The 20,759-nt window shown below is 41.7% G+C and overlaps 1 protein-coding gene across 4 annotated transcripts in view; it reads left to right on the top strand.

The window, feature by feature from the left end:
* The window catches only part of CUBN (cubilin), a 196,380-nt gene extending 182,737 nt beyond the window's left edge, over positions 1–13,643 (top strand). For all 4 annotated transcript variants that reach the window (XM_067562300.1, XM_067562301.1, XM_067562299.1 and 1 more), the window contains 8 exons: positions 5,902–6,107; positions 7,084–7,246; positions 7,781–7,989; positions 9,193–9,340; positions 9,469–9,650; positions 10,728–10,893; positions 12,536–12,771; positions 13,255–13,643. In XM_067562300.1, the coding sequence (XP_067418401.1) occupies positions 5,902–6,107; positions 7,084–7,246; positions 7,781–7,989; positions 9,193–9,340; positions 9,469–9,650; positions 10,728–10,893; positions 12,536–12,771; positions 13,255–13,362 (1,418 nt within the window). In that variant the 3' untranslated portion in view covers positions 13,363–13,643. The remainder of the gene's footprint in view (positions 1–5,901; positions 6,108–7,083; positions 7,247–7,780; positions 7,990–9,192; positions 9,341–9,468; positions 9,651–10,727; positions 10,894–12,535; positions 12,772–13,254) is intronic.
* Positions 13,644–20,759: the final 7,116 nt, after the last annotated feature.

Below are 20,759 nucleotides of genomic sequence, written 5' to 3'. Positions count from 1 at the left end.
GGGTCACAGAACTTCCAAGGGATATGTAACAGAACCTGAAATCATGCAAGTTTTGTGCTTTTGGGGTTTAACTGTGTAAACACCTCACATAACTCTACTTAGAAGCATTAAAAAACCCAGTGTTGGCTTTGGGTCTGATGCTATTCCTATAAAATAAAATGGCAAAACTCCCATTGACTTCAAAGATAGCAAGATCCAGTCTTCTATCTTGTATATTGATGAGCTTGGTCTTTAAACATTTTCTTCATCAAGTCACCCCTAAGTACCAAATATAGTTTCTAAAATGAAAAAGGCAGTTTTACACACACACACACACAAGTAATGTGGAGTAATCCCAATACCCACTTATTTGCTAAATTTCCCACCATGTCTGACATTATTACTTAAATAAAAGCTTCATAGAGCTGGATTCATTCTGAATACACCATGCCATGTTCAATATTGGTTCATTGCAGTATCAGTCATACTTTATATTAAGGGTACATTTACAAATCATTTATGAAGCATTAACATCATTAATGTGAGTTTTACTAATTAGTCAGTCAATTGTTATAGATTGTTGCAGTGTCCAGAAGGTCAATATTTTGCTTATAACCATGTCTAGTAATAACTTATATCACCTCCTGATGTGCTTATAACACAAACGGCGTGTGTTTGTAACATGCTTATAATATCTTATGGGATGATATAGCATAATATGCTTATGGGATGATATAGCAGAGGTTAGTCCTGCTTTGAGCAGGGGGTTGGACTAGATGACCTCCTGAGGTCCCTTCCAACTCTAATATTCTATGATTCTATGATTCTATTCTATTCACAGTGTATTAACTCTTTCTACACTGTTTATATACGTACCCTTGTTACTGCAATACGTGTGAAGAAATAACTATTCACAAGCATGCATTTGTGAGACGAGGGAAACCCAAAACACAGAGAATTCAGACATCAGGGGGCAGATTCTCATCAGGTATAAAAATGGTCACTGCACCATTGAACTCCATTGCACTGAAGAAAAACCTATCCTAGAATGGCTTTTCAACAATTTGTGTTCTACATTTGGTTTGGTTCAGGCTACTTGATGTCTTGGCTGGTTTCCATTTTAGGAATACTGTAAGTTATAATATACTGTAAGTTTCTCCATCTATCTCAAATCTATTTGAAGACTAAGCATTATGAATATTACTTATGAAAAAGCTGTTTTATTAACTGCAAAGTATCTTTATTAATTTATCCCCAATTCACAGATGCCATATCAGCTCTTGTAGCCAGAATTAATTTATTGTAATAAGAATGTAGGGTCTGTTTTCCTCTTTGTTTCAGTGCATTTCATGCTGTATACCCATGGCTAGTTGCTTTTCCATTATTCATATTTTGCTATCATTTGACTTCTCTTGATACCAACAATGAAGTGCACCACCAAAAGGACCAAAGTTTATGACTCTCAATAGCACAAACAAAGGGCAGCAATAATGATGGGAAAAGATGGCTCTACCTATTACTGAGGACTAGTGTGCTAGCAAATCTGATGACTGTGAGAGCTGTGTGAATCAAGTCTGTCTTCTATGATCACTCAGGATTCAGTCCCATTGACTTCTGTGGGACTACATACACGCTTAAAATTGAGTATGTGTGTAAGTGCTTTGGTGGATTGGGGCCAGCATGCTTCGCATCTTGCCCAATCAAGCCCTAATAAACTTTCTTTCAAAATAATATATTTATCCTGAAAAAGTACTAGCATTGAGAAAAATGTAGCAAAGCAGTGCCCAACCCACAAGAATTCTCCCCTCTGATGACTCAGTCTTCTTAAGTATCCTTTTTGGCTCATAATTAATTGATCCCATTTCCTCCGTCTTTGTTCTAAAGTTCTGCAGTGGAAATGTAGTTACTTTAGGACTCATCCAAATGTCTGATGCTTTACTACACAAAGCTAGAGTAGATCCCACTAATTCTTGTCTTTGTCATTTTGTTCCTATTATAAGTGTTCCCTGTTCATTACTAGTTATGAAGAAATCTCCAGTGCATCAGTGGGATAGGATTTTTTTTTAAATCAGCTTCTTTTTGGGTGGAGTTTTCCCAGCTTCAGTTGGAACAGCAGGATGACTTTTATCCTTAGTCACACTGGTTTAATTATTACAGCCTTGCAGAACTCTGTTGTCTCTAGCACATGGATACTGATGCAATACTAATGACTGGAGGCTGATTTTACTTCACAACTATCTTTTTGTAACACTAGCTCAGGCAGTGTCTAGATTTATATGCTTGGAAATGTATCTGCGTGTCAAGGTTAAGACCTCTTCTGTCAGGAAGAAACTCATATTTTGCACATGCAAATGATATTCTGAAACTAAATACATTTGTTGCTTATCCACAAAAGTAAATTCTTTTGCTTATCTTACTGTTGTAAGAGCATTCATTGTGGGAGATAAGACTGTTATTACCCATTTTGCAAAGTTTTCAGGCATTCTTAATGAGACTCAGACAAAAGCATTAACAATACCTAGTATATTCCCTTGTGTGAGTTAGATAATCGAACAAGAATCCCCAGAGAGATCAGAGAAAGATGCAAGATTTTAACAAGCTGATCAATTTTAACTAGTGCTTTGTGGACCAGTCTAACACCAGGAAATTAGAATACAGAACAGATGCAAGCAAATATCTGGGCAAATATTCTGTACTTTTTATTTGGGTTGGGAATGGATTAAAAATTAATAAAGAAGTGGCCAATCTATCGGATAATCATCTCTGTCCAAAAGCCACTTGACTCAGCATCTTTTAAGGACAAATTTTCAAATCTGGGTAACTAAAGTTAAGGACATAGATATAAATATCTAATTAAAAGTGGCCTGAATTTCAAAGGTGCTGTGCAGCCTGCAAGTCCTCCTGAAGTTCAACGCTTCTGAAGATCAGGCTACATCTAATCCCGTGCCTGCGTATGGATCTAATAATTCACTTCAGGCACCAGATCTGAAAATCTGTGGAAGAGTGTATTACCACTACACAGATGGGGGAAGGGTATCATTAACTGGATTTTCAACCAGATCTTCAAAGTCAAAGTGCCCCCTACTGTCCCAAGAATTCTTTCTAGTGTATGGATAAAAAATCCATTTGAAAGAACTACTGCTTTTGCCACACCTTAAATAAGAAACTGAGGGGTTGGTAAGAATTATATCAGTGTCTTTTAACCACTATGCTTCTATCTATTTTTCTGTCCTCCACCTTCCTGCTTCCTTTTCAGAAAAGCTTTTTAAAGGACAACGTTTTCAAAAGTGACTAGTGATTTTGGGTGTTCAGTGAGAGACACCTTAATGGGCCCTGATTATCAGAAAGTGCTGAGCACATACCCTTTGAAAATCAAGTTACTTTAAGGCTGCAACAATTCCACAGGAAAAACTCCAAGTGGCAGCCACCCCAAACTCCTGATGGTATTATCCATTTGGGATCTAATAAGACACTTCTACATGATGTAATTATGGTTTCTGTTAAAGTTAAATATGATTTGTCTAAGTTTACTGTACCATTACAAAATGTATGTTTCGACCACCCTAACTCTTTTCAATGGCTACAAGAACAGTTAAAGTTACTAGTGCACCAATATACTGTCCGCACCCTCGCAGTAAAAAGACAAAAGCGAGGCATCCTAGGTGACATTGGGAGACTATTTGGAAGCTCAAATTCCGTGATAAACTCGCTTAATGCCAATGCAGATAGATCTTATAATGCCTGGGTTAAAAGCCAGACTACCCAGGCCCTAAAATACACCAATGCTGGCTTATTGTACTCTTCCACTGCTATTGATGCAGCCATGGATGGATTCTATACAGCAATTAAAAAATCCTCCGATATCATAATCAATATGACTATATCCTAATCTAAGGGACATGCTTGTAATATGTTAGCTCGTGATTTGTTCAATATGTTAAAAGAAGATATGTTAGATATATGCCTTGGTTTTCCCCCCTCCCACACCCTCTCTTCCTCTGCCCTTGCAAACTTGGCAAATATATCTGCTCAGTTAATTGTTGCCTCCCCCTTACCCTCTGAACCCTCTTCCACCCACTCTATTGATTTTCTTCTTACATACTCTTTTGTTATCCCCACCCATGTTTTTCCTTCCTCTTTTTATTTTAAATCTATTGGTTATGTGTCTAACAACACTGTCTATCGAATAGGACTTTCTGGCTTAATATATCCCTCCCCCAGTGGCGGCATGCTCATAACAACTTCGGACTGTTGTACAGAAACTGCTGACTATATTATTTGCTCTTGTTCTACCCTTCGCCCTTTGAATACTTCTTCTTCTGTGGTTGTTACTATCCTTCCTCTCCTGGATGCTGAGACTGCTGTTCAAGTGTCTGCCACGCAGTGGTGTTTTATCACCACTGCATCATATTGCAACTATGGCCTACTACAGTGTCCAGCCAACTCCGCCACGTGTCTACAGATTACAGACTCCTTCACTCTGGGTGACATTCATTTGCCCGGCCACATCTTACAACACTTCCTTGGTGGTATGGCAATCTATATCCGGACAATACCTCTGCCCAAATAGCAAAAGAGCTGCTGCCTCTGTGTCTGCCACCATTCATAAGAACACTGCTAAAGGCCGTGTGAAGGTCCAACTCTCCACCCAGATTGTAACCCGCTTGGAAGATTCAACTTCCGGCCCATCGTATAGCCTCATCATCTGGTGGACTATCTTGCAAATAGCTGCCGCTTCTGCTTCTCTTCTTGTCCTGTTTTCATCTGTGTGTATGTGCTGTTACTTTAAGCACATGTTAACAACTTTACTATGCTCTCTACTCTTGCCTCCACCCCCTGTTTTCCTCCCCCCTCCATAACACCTCCCCTGTATAATCCTAAAGTAGATCATGAATATCAAAGTATATAAATAATTGATCATATCTCACTTATGGGTTTGATTCGTCAAACAGGAGGGAACTGTAAGGCTTGAAGTTGTTTTCAACTAACAAGTTGTAGGTCGAAACTCATTTAAATGGTTAATGAAAATACCGGAGCCTCAAGGACAATGGCTAGTGTAAACATCCGATGGCTCAGGAAGCCAGATGTCCTCTTAGTGATTCTAATTCCAATGAGAACAGCACATTTGCTTTTAGAATTTCTGTCTCATCTGCCCCCTATATGTAAGGACCCCCCTTCTTTCTCCACCCTACCCCCACCCCAAGTGTAGCCCTAGCATCCTTGATGTAAGTAGAGTGATTAAAAGTGTCTCTGCATGTATATAATGACCATTATCACTGTTGTTCGGTCCGGGTGGGACAATGTCTGTATTTGTAAGTGAATAGATAAAGAATTTAAAACGTACTATGTAATTGATAAGAAAGTGTATATAATTGACCACTGTAACACCATGAAGTTGAAGCTAATTTATCAGAGTTCCCAGTATTGTGAATAAACCTCTTCAATGTTGTCTGTGCTGCCTGATGCTTGGAGAAAGAATCCTTCATGCTTTACACTATATTTATATACTGGGTAATATGTTCAGAAGTACCTAAATGACTTAGTAGTTTTTGAAAATTTGAACCATGACATCATTATTTCATCCCTTCCCTAGATTCAGTTCTCTGATAGAAATTTTTATAGATTCTCTTTTATTACTAAAGCATATCAGAGAAATAAGTATAGAATAAACCAGACCTATTGTATGTGTCAATCACTTGCCTTTCTTAAATCAATCTGCCATACCTGATCATGATTCACATTTAAATAGCCTCTTTGTGTTCAAAGTACTTTAATCATCAAATAGTCCACACAATAGCCTTGTTTGGTAGGCAATTAAATATTATTGTGTATGACAGAAAAATATGGTACATTAAATTAAAATAAGATTTCAAATGTAAATAACTATCAGGTATTACTTGATTATTTCTGCTTGTTTAACAGGACCTCAGCATGGATGTGGTGGTTATTTGACAAATTCAAGTTACAGCTTTGGCTCTCCAGACTCCGACATGGATGGCAGATATGACAAAAACTTGGAATGTGTTTGGATCATAGTTGCACCTGTAAACAAGCTGATCAATCTCACCTTCACTGCATTTGTTCTTGAAGCACCATCTTCTCAAACATGCCGATACGATTATGTCAATGTAAGATAATCTGTATTCTAACCAGAACACACAAACTATTCTGTTGAACATGTTGGATCAGAGATTAAAAATTAATCAGTAGAGGGAAATCTTCTTCACAAAGAAATTACATTGCTTGTTTTTGAAAATGAAAGTTCTTCAGTATGATAAATTATTGAAGGACTCATGGTGAAATCCGGGCCCCTTGGAAGTCAACAGGAGTTTTGCCATTGACTTCAATGGGGACAGGTTTCACTTTCAGAATTTAACTCAACTGTAAGTATAAATGTGTGGCCACCTTAACATATAAAATCAAACAAACAAACAAACAAAATAGAACTTATACTGCAGTCAAAGTAGAGTACTTTGAAGGAACACTTGAAGAATTACTTTATCCTATCGAACTGTTTGAAAGCACTTCTTGTTTTAAAATTTATGAAAAGGTAAATCCAGATAATGGATCCTCACACCTAACCTCCATTCTGTTGTATGTGAGTACATAATAGGCAAGCACATAGCAGGACATTCTGAAATGCTGATGTCCAGCATTAAGTTGGACATATCTTAGAATTGTTTGAGAATTATCCACCAAAATGGTTTTGATAGAAAATTGCTTTTCAATTAAATGGACACTTTTGTGAAAACCTTTTTCACTGAAAATGTATGAGTTTTCATCAAAAAATGAACCTCCATCTCCAGAACTAAAAAGTTTGAATTTTTGGCTGCTTGCTTGAATTACGGATCTAAAATAATTGGATCACACTTTCTAAAATAATTAGATTGTTTGAAGATGTGAACTATGATAATCAACAATTTTTAGTGAAAGCCCAAGAGCATCTTCCTTTCTTTTAGGGGAAAGAAAGGTTCTTAAAATTGTAAAGTCAATAAGAGTTCAGATAACTAGACTTGTATTAATCTATTTATGAAAATGTTTATTGTAAAATAGCACAAGTGCCAAAAATATTAGTGAGGTAACTAGTGTTTTCTCTTCTTTTAGCTGTATGATGGAGATAATGAAAATGCCAATTTAGCTGGCACGTTTTGTGGGTCCACGGTGCCAGCTCCATTTCTTTCTACCAGTAACTTCTTGATGGTGAAGTTTGTCACGGATATTTCGGTGCAAAGGGCAGGTTTCAATGCTACCTACACAACTGTGGATCGTAAGGATTTGTATTTATTGATTTTTATCCTAAAGAGAAATGTGTATTTAAACGGTGAATTCAGGATCCTCTTGTCAATACCAAAATTCAGTATAGAAATAGACACAATGGGAGGGTGCACTTTGCATAATTCTGCAAAGAATCTTATGGCCAAATGAATAGCAGAATCACTGGGCTACAGCTGCAGTCTAGTCTTTTTTTGGTTGCAGGATGGTTGTCACCCTCAAGAGCAAAATGGGAACTATCCACCGTAGAGGGTTAATATGTACAAAGAGAATATGGAAAATAAGCATTTATCTGCGTGTAGAACATATGCAGGCATAGAGATTGATAGATACAACCTGACACAAAGATCAGAATGTTTTCTATTTATACTTTGCCTCTAAAGAATAATCAAAAGATCAATGTGAAAGCATATTTCACTGAATAACGAATTCCAATAAACAATTATGCTGTTTTGCTGAGGTGGACAGCTTTTTCACATGCCTTGTGGTATCGAGATACAATTAATTAAGTTGTTATTGCTTCCAACAGGATTGTGTGGTGGAACATATAATGCAACTTCTACCCCACAGCCCACAATGTCACCTAATTTTCCAAATGCCTATCCACCATTTACTGTCTGTAATTGGATCATCGACGCCCCCCGACAGCAGCAAGTCAAACTGGTGGTAGAGGCATTCCACCTCCACTCTAGCCAGGACTGCTCTCAGAATTATCTGGAGTTCCAGGACCCAACAATGGTGAGACCTGCACAATTCATGTCACTGATCAAACAAAGTTAGTAACAGCCAACAAGCTCTCACCTTGTTTGGAGCAGAGAGAATAGAAGGATCATTGTTTGGGGATACTGCAAGTCATTGTGTTAATGATCCTGGATTAAATTCACTGCTATGCAGGGGGCTCATACAAGGCATTATGCACTATCACTTAAGTCACATAAATGGCATGTAGGCCTTATGCAAATTCTGTGCACAGGGGGCATTTCACTCATTGGGTATGATGTACTTCTCACAATTACACCAAACCATATTTCTGCCAAACTTAACATTCATGAAATATTGTCCAACAGCAGGCTTTCATAAACAGACATTGTCATATTATTCAAGAATCATAATAAAAACAAATGTTCATGCAAAAATGGTGTTTATGAAAAAGGCACAGAAAGAAACTGTTTGTTTCCACTGTATTAAATTATACTAAGCCTTCTTTTGTTGTGTTTTAATTTGGGCATGAAAATCAATGTTAACTTTTGATTGAACTCTAGTGGTGGCTGAAGGTCAATTTTTAACATATTTAAATATTACATTATTTTTATGTAAATATTAGAGTCTGACCTATATAAAAAGGACACCCAAAAATAATATCAGGAATATAGCAGTAGGACTTTAGCCCTGATCCTACTGTCCATTGACTATTAACATCCATAATCAAAATGCAGTTTAAATTCAGCCAACGCTTTTTACAGTATGAAAGTATTGTAGCAAAATGATACATTAGATTTAATTGTAAAAAATAATTTTTTTCTTGAATGTTTATACATGTATCAAAAAAGGCAATTTTGATACCTGAGACCATCTAGAACATGGACTATTGCAACTAGCCACTGATGAGAAAGATAATGCCTTTATAAAATGCTGCCCTGGAAAGACTGAAGCAAAACATCTATAATGTAAACTTGGATTTAAACTTCTTTTTAGTTGACTTTTTTTCCTTTTTTAATGTAAAATATACAAAAAGGTGTGTGATGAAAGTATAAGCTGCTCATACAGAGAGTTATTAATGCTGAGTTCATTTGCATAAGAGTGATCTGAAAGACAAGATTTTTAATCAGACTTTAATATGGCAACATATTAAATTGCTGTAAGATCACCCAAAGGTAGGTAGACAAACAGAATTACCATTTAACAGTAACTTGTAAGTTACATGTATTTATTTAATTCCAGGGTAACCAAGGACAGGTCAATAGATTCTGTGGCACTGAAACTTTTGCAGTCCCTGATTTTTATTCTTATGGTCGGACTGCCATTGTGACTTTCAAATCAGAGGAATATATGATGAATAACAGAGTCAGGTTTACCTATCAGGCTGCAGGTAAGCCTTGAAGAAGTTTCTAAGGCATTTGCCTACAGATTCTTTGTTCACTATGACAGTGAATAAGCAATGACACGGAAATTTGTAAGGCTTATAAATGTTTTGTTTTCCCTTCTCCGCTCCCACAGGTTGCAGCAGAGAATATAATCAGTCATTTGGTTACCTGAAGAGCCCTGGCTGGCCTGGTCTCCATCCCAATAACCTGGATTGTACTATCATTCTACAAGCTCCTCCGAATCATACAATTTCTCTCTTTTTCCATGCTTTCAATTTGGAGGACAGCAGTCGATGTTCTTTGGACTTTTTAGAGGTACTGAGAAATGATGTATTATGCACCTGATCCACAGCCCAGGGAAGTCAGAGGGAGTGTTTCCATTGACTTCAATAGGCTTGACTCCAGCCCTGTCTAAATAAACATTAGAGACTTCACTATTACTATCAATATTACACTGAAAGTGCTCAGATGCTACAGTGATGGATGGTGGTATGAAATTCTAAAATGGACAGATAATTTCATCAGCAGCTTGTTGCTCCTCCTCCAGGTGCTGCCGTCTGCGAAGCATTGAGCAAGCTTCAGGGTGGTGTAATTTACATTTGATGTCAACATCTGTGGAAAAACAGATCTACAGATGCACCGGCTGGTCATCCAGTGCTAAAATCCCTTTCAAAATATACAAAAAATAGTAGATACGTGATCTGTAGTAGAAGTTGTAGGGTAGCTGCAATGGTGCTTTCTGGGTTGACAGGAAAGATTCCTTCAAGCCACATAAAGCTGTCTACTCATTCTTTTCATGAGTGGTGAAAGTTTCACCATGTATATACTTAAGTTTCTAATGCAAATTGTTCAGATGACAAATCAGAAGTTTACTTTGTAGAAGGATCATCTATTCTTCATGTCTCCTTTGTTACACTCCTTACTTCACTCTCCTCTAGAGATGGTCTGAACTCTGTAATATGACCCTATCTCTGCTTTCAGTCTAGCAGCATAAAGAAGCAAACTTCCCATATCTGGGATATTAAGATTTCTCAGTAGTAACAAAACATGTAGGGGTATATCTTAAATATAAAGTTTAGGCCTTAGCCAAGCAACTCTCATTAAAAGGGAAATGTACGATACCATAACATTTAGCTTAAAAATTTTGGCCGTATTTATTCTGGGCAATCACTTAGAAAGCCCATAGACTAGAGACTAGTTAACTGCCTCTTCTCCCTTTTGAGCAGCAGCTCGCAGCAAGATAGAAAGATACATGTTGTGAATATTCACAACGAAGCTTCAGTTGTGCCATACATAAAAATCACAAATCCTTGGCATCCTGCTTGTGGTTTGTTTCCTTGTATACCATGAAAATGAATTGAATACTAACAAGGGGTTTGTATTCCTTTAAAGGTCAGAAATGGTAGTGATGCGGGTTCCCCACTACTTGGCAGGTATTGTGGAAACATTGTGCCCAATCCAGTCTTCCCTAAGAATCATGCTGTATACCTGCGTTTTAAGAGTGACATTTTAATTGCTCGCGATGGATTTGAGATCACTTGGACTTCGTCACCAACTGGTAAGGCACTGATAACTATCATATCTAGCACTTGTACAAAATAATAGTTCTGGAGGTTGAAAGGCACAGCATTTCTAATGCAGTGAACAAGAGGTTAAACTAAACATCCAGACTAGCCTTAAATTACTTCAAATATTTTGGGGAGCTGAGAAAATTGACTACCATCTTTTTCATTTTAGGTCATTGTGTGTCAAATCAGCCAAATAAATAAGCCATTTCATGCACCAGTTTTTAAGTGAAATTCCCCATTGACCACAATATGGTCTATTATAATTACCCTCCAATGTAGCCTCTTTAATCTCAGGTGGTAATTCATCAGGCAAGAAGTTTTACAAACAAGTAGGCAAAGTACCTCATCAGTATCTTGAATCCTTTTCGCAGTGCAGATCATAAAAATGATACCCAGCTAATGCAGTGACTTCAAAGTTCAGGCTGACATTCTGTTGCAGGAGTCTATGTATACGAGATAATATGAATCATGCCCTGTTCAATAAATATGCATCACCATACAAGTAACCAGAAGGACAACGTGTTCATTACTTGTCACTCAGAATTCTACAAACTACAAAAGAAAATGTTCATCCACAGGTAATGGGGTGTTTTTGTCTTTTATTGTTTTCCTCTGTGAGTTCATTCCAGAGTCCAGTGTCTATCTAGTTTCACCCACATAGTCGCTATGGGGGCATTTAGTGTACTGGATAAGATACACCACATGTTGTGATAGACATGTGTAGGACCATGGATCTTGAAAGGTGTGTCGTGGGAGATGTTGATCATCGTGGCAGTGGAGATACATCTGCAGATTTTGCATCTCTTATTCTGGCAGGGTCTGGTGCCACTTTGAGTTGGTGTGTCCTGGTCTATGGGGAGCTTGCTTCTGATGATGAGGTTGGAGAAGCTGGGGGGTTCAGGAAAGATTTTTTTCAGAATAGGTTCTCAATGAAGTACAGGTTGTAGTTGTTTGATGCCCTATAGTGGTTCCAGTGTGGGTGAAACCAGACAATCACTAAGCTCTCAAAGGAACTCACACAGGAAAATGATAAAGACAATAACCCAAAGCAATCATTTTATGCCTGAACTATCAGTCCTCTTCCTCAAAGGAAACCTGCACAAACTTTCAAAGGACAAGCCTGGGAGCTTAAATGCATAACTCTGCTAGACACTAAAAATCATGGACTGAATAGTGACACTGGATTTAAAGCTTATTACAACAATCTATAATCCACTAACACCCTCCCTGCTCCCGGTTCTTCTTCCTCCTCTTCCTTTCCTCCCTATGACTGGAGGGGTGTTAACAGGCCTTTCCCCTTGAACGGTCCCTTGAAATATGTATTAACTACCTATGCTAAACAGTCTGTTCCACCTTGTATTTAGCTGTGACACTCTGAGTACGTTTCCCAGACCTGAAAAAGAGCTCTGTGTAAGTTTGAAAGCTTGTTTCTCTCACCAAGAGAAGTTGCTCCAATAACAGATATTGCCTCACCCACCTTGTCTCTCTTCATTCTTCCAGACCTGTCTCCCAGCACCCTGAGTGCTAACACTATGGAAAAGACCCTTTAACAATATTGGTATAAAGCAGGTGTGTTGTACAGTATTTTGCAGAAATAAACATTTAAAACTAATGAATATCTTCTGTTTCCAGGATGTGGAGGAACCTTATATGGAAACACTGGTTCATTTGCCAGCCCTGAGTATCCCGCAACTTACCAGAACAATACTGATTGTGAATGGATCATTATTGCCCCCAAGGGACGAATTGTTACAGTTAACTTTGTTTTCATCAGCATTGATGACCCAGGTGATTGTACTAGGAACTACCTGATGCTTTACAATGGGCCAGATGCCAGCTATCCACCAACTGGACCATACTGTGGGATGGTATGTATTCCTTATTTTGTTGTAGTAATTCTTTAAAAGTAATTGTTATTCATTTTATATTTAAAATTGCTTACCTAACTCTGACAGCAATTATATATGGACAATAAATAAAGTTGAATAAATTGGGTTTCCATCCTCACATGTTATTAGGAAGTCTTCTGGATAGTCTTATCAAATGGAGACATTATAGTGACATCTAGTGGGCTGCAACAAGACATTTTTTCTCCGAACTCATTTGCTTTGTTTGTGTTCCAAATGATGCTGGTAATAGCCTGTGGGCAAAATCCACCTGCCGTTCCAGCATCAAGTGCAGCAGTGAATTAACTGAAAATTAGGACTACAGTTTTTAAGCCACACTTGGCTTTTTTCATGGGTAAACAGGGGAGTCTGAGAATCAGATCTAGTTATACCTAGTACCTAGTTATATTGTCACAGGGAAATGTTTAAAGATATGAATTAATTTAATATTCTTTTTATCTTTAGGATACTAACATTGCCTCATTTACTGCTACATCACATCAAGTCTTCATAAAATTCCATGCTGAATATGTAACTTTACCATCAGGATTCCAGTTAACTTGGACCACTTAGAACCATTATTTGAAGGAATTACAGTCCCTTGCTACTTAGCTATATTGCAGAGACATTAGATCATAAAGTGACTGTTTGAAAATATGACTGATCATTAAAACAAAGGTAAATTACTGTAAAGTACAGTTGTTGTGCATTTAGAATTATTTCAAACAACTTTGAACTCTTTTTATACTTAAATGTCTGCTTCTTTACCCACAAATATGAAAATGTGCTGTATGTTAGTCTTTGAAATATGATTTTTTTACATTTATGCTACATGATTTTAAATAAATGTTCTCTAAGCAAGTAATGTTCTAAAAATATGTACACAAATGTGTTTTGTAATTTACTGTCATAAAAATTTGTTAATGAGAAAAGAGGAACACAAAATACACAGCATCTGAAGTGCTAGGAAAATAATCTCAAATACTTTGAAATGTAATTAGGGGATTCAGGCACATAATTGTCATTAATTAATCATCTTTGAAAATCTCAACCATCATTTCAAGTAAGTTTGGAAAAAGCTAATCTTTTTCAGAAACAGTCCCCATCTTGCAAATGTTCACATTAATAATTTGACTTATGTTGGTAGTTGCACTGAACTCACAGGACTGAGGACTTTTGAAAAACTATCCATTTTATTTAATACCTTGATCCAGCAAAGCATTTAAACACATGCTTAATTTTGACACATTGTGTAGTCCTCATGAAGTCTGTGGGATTACTCACATGATTATAATTTACCAGGTGTGTAAATGGCTGCAGGATGGAGGCCTAAGACTTTACATACTGCTATAACTTAATTTAATGATATAGCTTAACTTCAGTACCCAGTAAAATAATGGAGAAAATAATTAAGCAATCAATTTGCAAATAAATAGAAGTTAATAAGGTGATAAATAAATCAGCATGGATTTGTCAAGAACAAATCCTGTCAAACCAACCTAATAGCTTTCTCTGACAGGGTAAAAAGTCTTGTGGATGAGGGGAAGTGGTATGTAACAGATTGGTGTCAACCAGGAGTGTCAGCCTCGGAGAGATACTGCACCGAGTTGCTACCCAGTCCTTCAATGGTCAAGGGGCCCAGGACCTCTGGTAGGGTGGGGTGACAACAGGTCTAGAGCCTAAACCCTAGAGCAAGGTGGGGCAAATAAATAGTTTATAGTCCTGACCCTCACTCAGGGCAGGGCAGGCAAAGCAAGCAGTATGTAGCCCAGGCCCTCGGGGTTGCTAGCGTCCAGCAGCTCCTCTAAGTCGTTGGTGGCAGGCAGCTCTGGCAAGTCACAGGAGATTTCATAGGCTTCAAGCCATCCGATGGAGCATGGGTCCGCTGCTCTATCTGAGCGTTTACCTTTCCACCACCCATCCCTCCCTGCCAGAGGACTGGCAAGATTTAGAGGGCAAGGTGTCTGAGCGGCTGCGAAGGTGGACAGGACTGCTCCAGTGCCTTTCCTTCCAGGGCAGGGCACTGGTGCTCAACCAGCTAGTCCTATCCATACTCTGACGCCAGCTCAACACCCTGATCCAGACCCCGAGTTTCTTGGCCTACCTCCATAAGACAGTTCTGGAGTTCTTTTGGCCAGGATTGCATTGGTCTCTGCAGGGACCCTGAGTCTCCCCCCGGAGGAAGTAGGGCAGGGCCTGTGCTGCCTTCACAGCCAGGTCCACACCTTCCATCTCAAGGCCCTGCAGAGGCTCCTTCCTAGTGCAGGTGGTCAGGTGTGGAGCAATCTGGCACACACCTTCCTCTGCCACCTTCGAGGGCTCCGATATGACTGGCAGCTCTTTTATCTCCATCCGAAAGGTCTTCTGTGAGACCTCTCCAAGCTGCCAGTCTTCTATCAGAACCTCCTCTGGACCATTGTGGCTGCCGAGGGGGAGGATCTCCTTGCAGAGCCCCTGCTACACAATCCCCAACTTCATGTGCAGGTGGCGGAGATCCCCTCAGCACGACAGAGGTTGGTCCTTCCAGGAGTCACCAGGATCAGAGACCTTCTGGACTATAACTGGGTGGATCCCTAGGAACTGGCCTGGTGCATGGGGCTCTCCTTTCTCCAAACCCACCGGTGCATACTCCAGGAAGTGAGGGCAGCCTTGCCTCCCGCTGCTCGGGTTTATCTTGAGTAGGTCCTGTGAGAGGGCGCTCCCTGCCCACCCCTCAGTCCTAACCCTCCAGATCTTTTCATCAGGCACTGGTCTCACGAGCCTCCCCGGCCCATGTACTAAGCTGACTGAGACATTTGCTGCTGGTTTGTTTCCAAACCGCGCCGAGGGACCACCTGTACACACTCATGCTCCGCACCCTCCACTTCCTTGCCCTTGTGTCCCACCCAGACACCAAGTGGCGGGACCTTATAGCACCTGTGGAGCGTGAAGAGCCCTGGTGGGCCAGCCTCTATTCCATCCTGGCCCACAGCCTGCGGGAGACATCAGTTGGCGGCTCCTTCACAGAGCCATGAGAATAGGCGTGTACTTGGCTTGGTTCACCCATCACTCTAACACCTGCCCCTTTTGCAGCATGAGGGAGACCCTGGCACATGTCTATTTAGAGTGCGCCAGGCTACAGCCCCTGTTCCGGCTCCTCCAGAAGCTCTTGCTGAGGTTCGGGCTGCACTTTTCCCCACACCTGTTCCTTTATGCACACCTCATCCCTGGCCCCACAAAGTTGTGGGATCTCCTTGTCAACCTCTCATAGCCCTGGCCATCTATAAGACCAGGGAGAGGAGGTTGGTTGAAGGGTGCTCGGCAATTGTGGGGCCAATTTCTGTTCCTCTATCCGCTCATGCATCCAGGCAGAGTTCCTCTGGGCAGCATCTGCTGGCTCTCTTGACACCTTCAAAGAGCAGTGGGCACTGTCCGGGGTTCTCTGCTTGGTGTTCCCTTCCAGTTCCCTGTGTTTGACTCTTTGACCCCCCACACCCGCTCCTGTTTTCTCATTAGTTGTACCCTGTCTTCAGTTGAGTGCCAGGCTCAGTGACTCCTCCACTTAGGCTGGGGGAGGGGCCTTTAGCGTGACTTCCCAGAACCCAAATAGGAAGTCATAGGCAACAGGCAGCTCTTCTCAGTTGCTAGCATCAGGCAGTTCTTCCCAGTCGCCAGCAGCCGGTAGCTCTGGCAGGCCCTCTAAGCTCCAGCCAGTAGGTAACTCTGGTGGCCCTTCAGCAGGCCCAGGGTTGGGGTTGGATTAAATTCCCAGCCCAGGGGGAGAAAGATCCTTATCCTCCAGCAGCTTCCCCCTGACTGAGCTGCAAGGCCTGGCTTTTATACTTCCTCTTCCTATCCCGCCCCTGTACTTCTGGCTTGCACGTGGTGCCATACCTGATCCTGTCCACCAGGTGGCATGCGTCAGCCCCTCGGTGTCAGCTTCAGAGGGAGGCCAAACTGCTCTGCTACATGGTAGATATGGTATATCTTGACTTTAGTAAGGCGTTTGATACTGTCTTACATGACCTTCTCATAAACAAACTAGGGAAATAAAACCTAGATGGAGCTACACTAAGTTGGGTGCATAACTGGTTGGAAAACCATTCCCAGAGAGTAGTTATCAGTGGTTCAAAGACAAGCTGCAAGGGCATATCAAATTTGGTCCCGCAGGGATCAGTTCTGGGTCCGGTTCTGCTCATTATCTTCATCAATTATTTAGATAATGGCATAAAGAGTACATTTATAAAATTTGTGGACGATACCAAGCTGGGAGGGGTTGCAAGTGCTTTGATGAATTTCAAAATATCTGGACAAATTGGAGAAATGGTCTGCAGTAAATAGAACACAATTCAATAAGGACAAGTGCAAAGTACTCCACTTAGGAAGGAACAATCCGTTTCACACAGTGTAACGAGGTGTGCTCGTCCCTCGGTGTCAGCCTCTGAGGGAGGCCATGCCTCTTCATAGTCTTTGCGTTAGGGAAAGTCTCCAGAGACAAAAGCAGGGGTGGGTTAGTGGCAGTCTGTGTGCCTGGCCCTTCAGGCAGGGCAGGGCTGCAAACAGTTAGGGTGTTGGCTTGCGACCAGCCAGTCCGAAAGGAGTCTATTAGCTTGAGGCCTCTGGTAGGGCAGGGCAGGAAACAGTTAAGGTTCTCTGGTAGGGGTGAGCACTGACACAGGCCTGCTGACTTAGTGGGGGGGGGTGTTGGCCACACCAGAGGCGGCAGGGGGCATAATTCAGGACTACCAGGATGTACTGAAAACCAGCAGCACTTTTTGTGAAGGGCCCCATCAAGTCCATGGCTACCCTTTCAAAGGGCATCCCCCCCCAACGAGAGGGAGATGATGGAGGCTTTAGGTATGCCAGAGAGTGCCACCAGCTGGCATTCTGGGCAGGAGTTGCAATGGTCCTTCGTATCATGGTACACACCTGGCCAAAAAAACAAAACAAAACAAAAGGAGACAGGACCCGGGCCTGTATCTTCTTGGGCCCTAGATGGCCGGCCACTGGGACGTCGTGAGCCAGTCGGAGCACAGCTCACCTATGGCCTTGAGGGACCAGTAGCTGGGAAAGGGGATCACAGGTCTGAAGGTCCAGCTCGACTCAGTACAGTCAGTCCCAGGTAAGCTCAAAGTGTGGCCACTGAATGGTCCTCTGTGCGTCCACCACAACCCCATCCACGCAGGCCAGCTGCTTGTAGGCATGCTTCAGGGTGTAGTCCTTTCTTTGGTCCCAGAAAAAATCCATTGCCGCTCCCCAGCTCGAGTTTCCCTCCTTTGTCAGAGGGGTTATTTGGTTGGTCCCCTTGGCTGGCTCTTCTGGCAGGGGCAGTGGGTCTTCGGGGTCCAATCTGTTGGTCTCGGTCACTGCCTCTTCAGGTTTCTTCCCCTCTAGGGAAAGCTGTGGGGAAGGATCTTGGGGGCATAGGCTCTGGAGAATTTGGGGGAATTCCAGCCAGTCTCACCCAAGGATGATGTGGGAAGGAAGTTCCACAGCCACCACCGTTATCTCTTGGGACACTCCCACCATGGTGAGTGTCACTGGGGTCGTGGGGTAGGGCCTGACGTCTCCATGTATGCACCGGATACGCACTTGTCCTAGGCTCATGTCACGGGCTGGGATAAATTGTCATCACATCAATGTCTGCCCTCACCCCGAGTCCATGGACCGTTGGCCAAACTGTACAGGAATGGTCATCTTAGCAACCTCGTGCCAGCGGGCACGGGTTTCGCCAGTGTATACTTGGCTGTAGAAGCAGTCCATCATGGGGCACTGCCATTGCAAGTGCCCAAATTATACACAAGCATAGCAGGCCCTATTTCCAGGGGGTCTGATCGGGTCTTGTCACTGCACTGGGGCTTGGAGGGTTCTTGCCTTGGTGTCCTCCGGCCACCCCCTTGACCTGCGGTGGTCCGGTTAGTCTAGGGACAGTCTCAGGGTATGGATTGGGTTTGCGGCCATGCTCGTGAGGCGGAGCCAGTCAGGCAGGGGCTATAGGGCCATCACACAAGGCTGGGACTCCAGACCCCCAAGGTCATCTCAGAGACCATTGAGCTCTTAGCTGCCAGGAAGTCCTCCATCAACTGCACAGCGGCACTCAAGGTAGTAGGGTGGTACATCATAACCCAAGTTCAGCCTTGGGAGGCGAGGATGTACAGGAATTGATCGATCACGACCTGTTCGGTGACCGCGGTGGCAGACCATTGGTCTGGTTGCAGCCAGCACCAGACAGCTAGGCAACACTGTGTCTAGGCAACACTATGTCTCTTTGCCTGCCCAGAGAGCAAACAGCTCTTTCCCACCCCAATAAATGCAATCATAAAAAGTTAAATTGACTGTGTGTTTTGCAACTCAATAGTAAAATATACATGAAATTCTGGAAGCTTGCTCTTATAAAACAGAGATCAGTGTAATAACTTTATTGAAACAATAATAATTAGTATTAATATTTGTTTGGCAGTATTATCTACAGGCTCCAGTCAGGGATTAGAACCACATTGTTTTATCTGCTGCACACAAACATATAACAAAAAGGCAAAGAGAAAGGAAGGATGGGCTGGTGGTTAGGGTGTCAATCTAGGACTCAGAATACCCAAATTCAACTGCCTGTGTTACCTTAGGCAGGTCGCTTAGTCTTTCTGTGCATCCCCATCTGTGAAATGCGGATTAAATAGTAGTTCTTACCCTTGCAGGGGTGTTGTGAAGCTAAATGCATTAAAGAATGTAAGGTGCTCAGGCCCAGTTCCACAAAGGTTCATTGAAACCAATGGAAATTAGAAGCCTAAATAACTTTGTATTTAGGGCCTGTTACTATGGTAAGAGGGACCATATGAGCACCTTAGAAAGCAAGAGCTCAGAATCTGAGGCCCCACTCTTGCACAGAGAACTGTGTTGTTCTCAGTGCAGGACCGGGGCCATAGCATGTGATGAGACAACATATTAACAATGGATTTCATTTCCTTAGTCCAAAAAAGCATTGCTATTTTCATACACCATTTTCCAATTAGATGCAGGTATATTACAGAATCATAGAAGATTAGGGTTGAAAGGGACCCCAGGAGGTTATCTAATTCAACCCCTTGCTCAAAGCAGGACCAAACCCAACTAAATCATCCCAGCCATGGCTTTGTCAAGCCAGGCCTTAAAAACCTCTACGAATGGAGATTCCACCACCTCCCTAGGTAACTCATTCCAGTGTTTCACTACCATCCTAGTGAAAAAGTTTTCCTAATATCCAACCTAGACCTCCCCCACTCCGCAAGGTCATCGCTCCTTGTTCTATCATCTGCCACCACTGAGAACAGCCTAGCTCCATCTTCTCTGGAACCCCCCTTCAGGTAGTTGAAGGCCGCTATCAAATCCCTCCTCACTCTTCTCTTCTGCAGATTAAACAAGCTTTGTTCCCTCAGCCTCTTCTCATAAGTCATATGCTCCAGCTCCCTAATCATTTTTGTTGCCATCCGCTTGACTCTCTCCAATTTGTTCACATCCTTCCTGTACTGTGGGCCCCAAAACTGGACACAATACTCCAAATGTGGCCTCAGCAATGCTGAATAGAGGGGAATAATCACTTCCCTGGATCTGCTGACAATTGCTCCTACTAATGCAGCCCAATATGCCGTTAGTCTTCTTGGCAATAAGGGCACACTGCTGACTCATATCCAGCTTCTTGTCCGCTATAATAAATAAGATTAAATGTTCAGTTGCATTATGTTGCTGTCTAAATGGCAAAAACCAGATCAAAATTATTTGCATGAAGAGCAAATCCATTAAAATGATCATTCCCCCCCCCGCAAAAGCAAATGGACATTTCAGAATGGTTGTTCAGTCTGTTTGATCCAAAGCTAGAACACTTCGGTGCTGGCACTTCCCAAAACCCCTTCTCTCACGTGTTACAGCCTTCCCTTGCCATACTTTTAAATCCAGACGTTAAAAAACCCAAATGCGCCGAACTAACGGGGAAGTCGATGGCCGCAGCGGCTGAGCGATGA

The sequence above is a fragment of the Emydura macquarii genome, unplaced genomic scaffold (assembly GCF_026122565.2).
Source record: "Emydura macquarii macquarii isolate MOO-44397 ecotype Brisbane River unplaced genomic scaffold, CSIRO-AGI_Emac_v2 contig_2422, whole genome shotgun sequence".
Classification (NCBI taxonomy): Eukaryota; Metazoa; Chordata; order Testudines; family Chelidae; genus Emydura; species Emydura macquarii.
Note: the sequence above shows the minus strand (reverse complement) of the source record. Positions and strands in the feature narration are given on the sequence as shown.